Source organism: Neoarius graeffei, chromosome 4, assembly GCF_027579695.1.
Source record: "Neoarius graeffei isolate fNeoGra1 chromosome 4, fNeoGra1.pri, whole genome shotgun sequence".
Classification (NCBI taxonomy): domain Eukaryota; kingdom Metazoa; phylum Chordata; class Actinopteri; order Siluriformes; family Ariidae; genus Neoarius; species Neoarius graeffei.
Window position 1 is genome coordinate 36,032,131 of NC_083572.1, and position 3,146 is coordinate 36,035,276.

The window sequence follows — 3,146 nt, forward strand, 5'->3', positions numbered from 1 at the left end:
TCGCCAGCTTCATAATTTTTTTTTAATTTTTTTTAATTTTGCTTTACTCCAGTGTTACTCAAGTGTTACTCAAATGTTGTTGCTGTTCTAATAATTATTTTTTTATTTTTTTTATTTTGCTTTACTCCAGTGTTACTCAAGTGTTGTTGTTGTTCTAATAATTCTGTGTTCTATAATTTCACTTTTTTTATAAAATCATGGCAAAAGTTTGAATGGTGTGAAAGATTTCATATTAGAGATTGTATTTCAAAATGCACATTACAAATCAGTTTAAGGCAAAACTATTTACTTTAATCAAGTATACATACATATTCTATTCATGCAGAGAGAAGAGCCAGACACAGCACAGAATGTAGTAATTTTTCCTTACTCAGATGTGCCTTTGCGTAACATTAACAAGGTAGAGCAATGCATCACAAAAACTAGTGTGGTTGTTGTTCACTACATTATTGAATAGTACTGAGATGTCTGGGTACCGGTCTGCAAACACATCCTCTGCACTACATCTGTCTGACACGGATGAAAAGGGGTCCATTCCAAAGACAAATGTCCACGTAATTGATGATCCCAACTCTTCTTCATACATGGCTGCTGCAACAGGGGCACTAGGAAGTAGCCTCTCAGAGATTTTCACTGGACATCCATCTGCTGCTAGTTCATTGGGTATCCCATGACCTACAATTAATGGGGCAAATGATTAAAAGGAGGTAGCACGCTGTTTTTTTATTTATGTAAGGCAGTCTATTAATATTTCGGTCAATGAGATCAGCAGGGATACTGGAAATGCTGCTCTTCACTGGCTGAATTAATACTTCACCATTTGTAAACAATGCACTTTAGTATACCTGGGATTCGATGTGCATTCCATGCTTGAACCATTCTGCCTAACCCGACTTCAGCCAATTGACAAGTAAGGCTGGAGGTGCAGAACTTTGTTAAGTTGTCCTCCATATTGATTAGCTCTTGGTCCATGAGGTGTGTAAGAGCACCTTTTAATGGGAAATTCACCCAAACGTTCACTTCTGACCACAACCTTTCCACTCTATGATTCTGTTGACCACAAAAACAAGTTTCTAGTTAATTACTCATTAAATCTACAAATATCTCTATCAGTGTGTCATTTTTAGAGGGCTCGACTTGCACTTATACAGGTCTAAGGTATTCTGCCTTGAGATCCCACCCCAGAAAGTTTAGATGCTCATCAAAGCAGCTAACACCCTTAGTATTATGTGATTATGACAATTTCAACCCTAATCTCACACACTGACTATGCCAATTATGTTAATAGGTGATTCATTTCACCCACTGTCACATGAGGGGTGTGGTCCACAGTTAATAGACCCCCAGTACAGAGACAAATCTGGTCTTCCCATCTTCAGGCCAGAACTGAAGAAGCCCTTTTTAGATGAAAGGTAAAATAACTTCAAGCTCCAAAAAGATCTCCAGTTGCCTATTATGGAGTACTATGCCTAATCTTTGCCCCATCTTTCACTTGTTTTATTTTCCCCACCCTGGTGCTGTGTATTGCATATCCTTTTGTTTGTTTGCTTAGTGGAAGCCCAGTTTATCTGTGAAAAACCCACCAGTGTAGATGTGGTCTGGAGGTATGGTGGCCTGCTACGATTGTGTCGGTGTCCCGACAGCTTCTCCTGCATGTAAAGGCTCAGGTAGAATTCCCTGCCATGATCAACCCGGACTTGATCCCACATTCCATGATTGACCACTGCAGATCTGGATGTAAATACAGTTAACACGTACAGGGTTAATGTAAAATGTGGGCCTATTGGTAATACCCTGAGTGGTGGTGGTGGTGGGGGGGTTCTATACTCACCTGTAAACTTCCTCATAGATCACAAGGTTGTTTTTGATGGGCATGCTGCAATGAGCGACAACTTTACTGCTGAATCCATCGATGGCCAAAACATGAATCATGACCAATTTCTCGTTCTGGTCCATATGTAATTTATGGCCCATGTATGCAGCGTGGTATGGTACTAGATTTATATTTCGAGCACCCTACAAAAATATGAGCTTTTGTTAACATGCTAGACAGCTGACAAACATAAAATACTAGAACGGGTGACGATTTTAAAAAAAATCTGGCCTACTTACCTGTCGTTGTAATTCATGGTACGGCCGATGAACTTCCCTCAATGTGTCACCGACTCGACACTCTGCTGCGCGCACTCCCTGTGTAGCCAGGTACCCGGTCATAAATTTTCGACCATATGATGGGCCCGTCTGATAATAAAAATATTTACTTTATTACTTTTGAAAGACAGGCAGATGGCATGTAGCATTTTAAACGTATAAAATAGCTTACCTCCCATATCGACCCGATTACAGCCCTCTCCAACTCCGTGTCCGTAACGTGCCTTTTACGCTTCAGGTTGTGAGTGCTGCAAAAACGTCGGACACTCATTTTTGAGCATCTTTCAGCTCCCATTTGTTGCAGCGCGTTTGAAATTTCAGCATGAGTCTTGCCTGATTCAAACAACTCTTTAATAGGGTCTGCATGGTTCTCCAATGCAGCCATGGTGAATACGCGCGCTTGGCTAGCTTGGATGCGTGTCCATGCGCTTGGAGTAAACAAAGAAATAACTTCCGGTCCACAGAAAACAGACAGATTAAATAATAAAATCAAAACTAGTGTAGATCGTTTTTTAACAGGTTTAATTTTTGACCTCAGCATGAAATAAAATGTTCAAAAAATAAGTCGTTATTCGTTCTTTGTTCACCTTTGAAAAACAAACGATGACATAAGTCATTTTTTCATTTTATGGTTTTTTAGTTCTTAATTGAAATGCAAATGAACAAATCATACACGGACCAAAAGCTTCTACAAACAAAAACAAATGCTGCTCCAAACCAAAACCAAAGCTGCTCTGATACAAAACAAAAGCTGGTCCAAACCAAAACAAAAGGCGGCTCCAAACAAAAAAACCTGCTCCAATACAAAACAAAAGCTGCTCCAATACATAACAAATGCTGCTCCAAACCAAAACAAAAGATGGTCTGAACTAAAACAAAGGCTGCTCCAAACCAAAACAACAGCTGGTTCAAACCAAAACAAAGGCGGCTCCAAACAAAAATCCTGCTCCAATGCAAAACAAAACCTGCTCCAATACAAAGCAAATGCTGCTCCA

The 3,146-nt window shown here is 39.8% G+C and overlaps 1 protein-coding gene across 1 annotated transcript; it reads right to left on the reverse strand.

Moving 5' to 3' along the window:
• Positions 1-370: 370 nt before the first annotated feature.
• On the reverse strand, positions 371-2,536 carry LOC132884562 (uncharacterized). Its single transcript, XM_060918418.1, has 6 exons — positions 2,324-2,536; positions 2,113-2,241; positions 1,832-2,016; positions 1,584-1,731; positions 846-1,050; positions 371-675 (listed from the first exon to the last, which is right to left on the reverse strand). The coding sequence occupies exons 1-6, from the start codon at positions 2,534-2,536 to the stop codon at positions 371-373; spliced, it is 1,185 nt and encodes a 394-aa protein (XP_060774401.1).
• Positions 2,537-3,146: the final 610 nt, after the last annotated feature.

Coding starts and splice junctions, on each gene's coding strand:
- LOC132884562 (XM_060918418.1), bottom strand. CDS start 2,536: ATGGCTGCATTGGAGAACCATGCAGACCCTATTAAAGAGTTGTTTGAA. Junction 2,017..2,112: donor ACCATGAATTACAACGACAG/GTAAGTAGGCCA, acceptor ATATTTTTGTAG/GGTGCTCGAAATATAAATCT. Junction 676..845: donor GAATGCACATCGAATCCCAG/GTATACTAAAGT, acceptor CATTAATTGTAG/GTCATGGGATACCCAATGAA.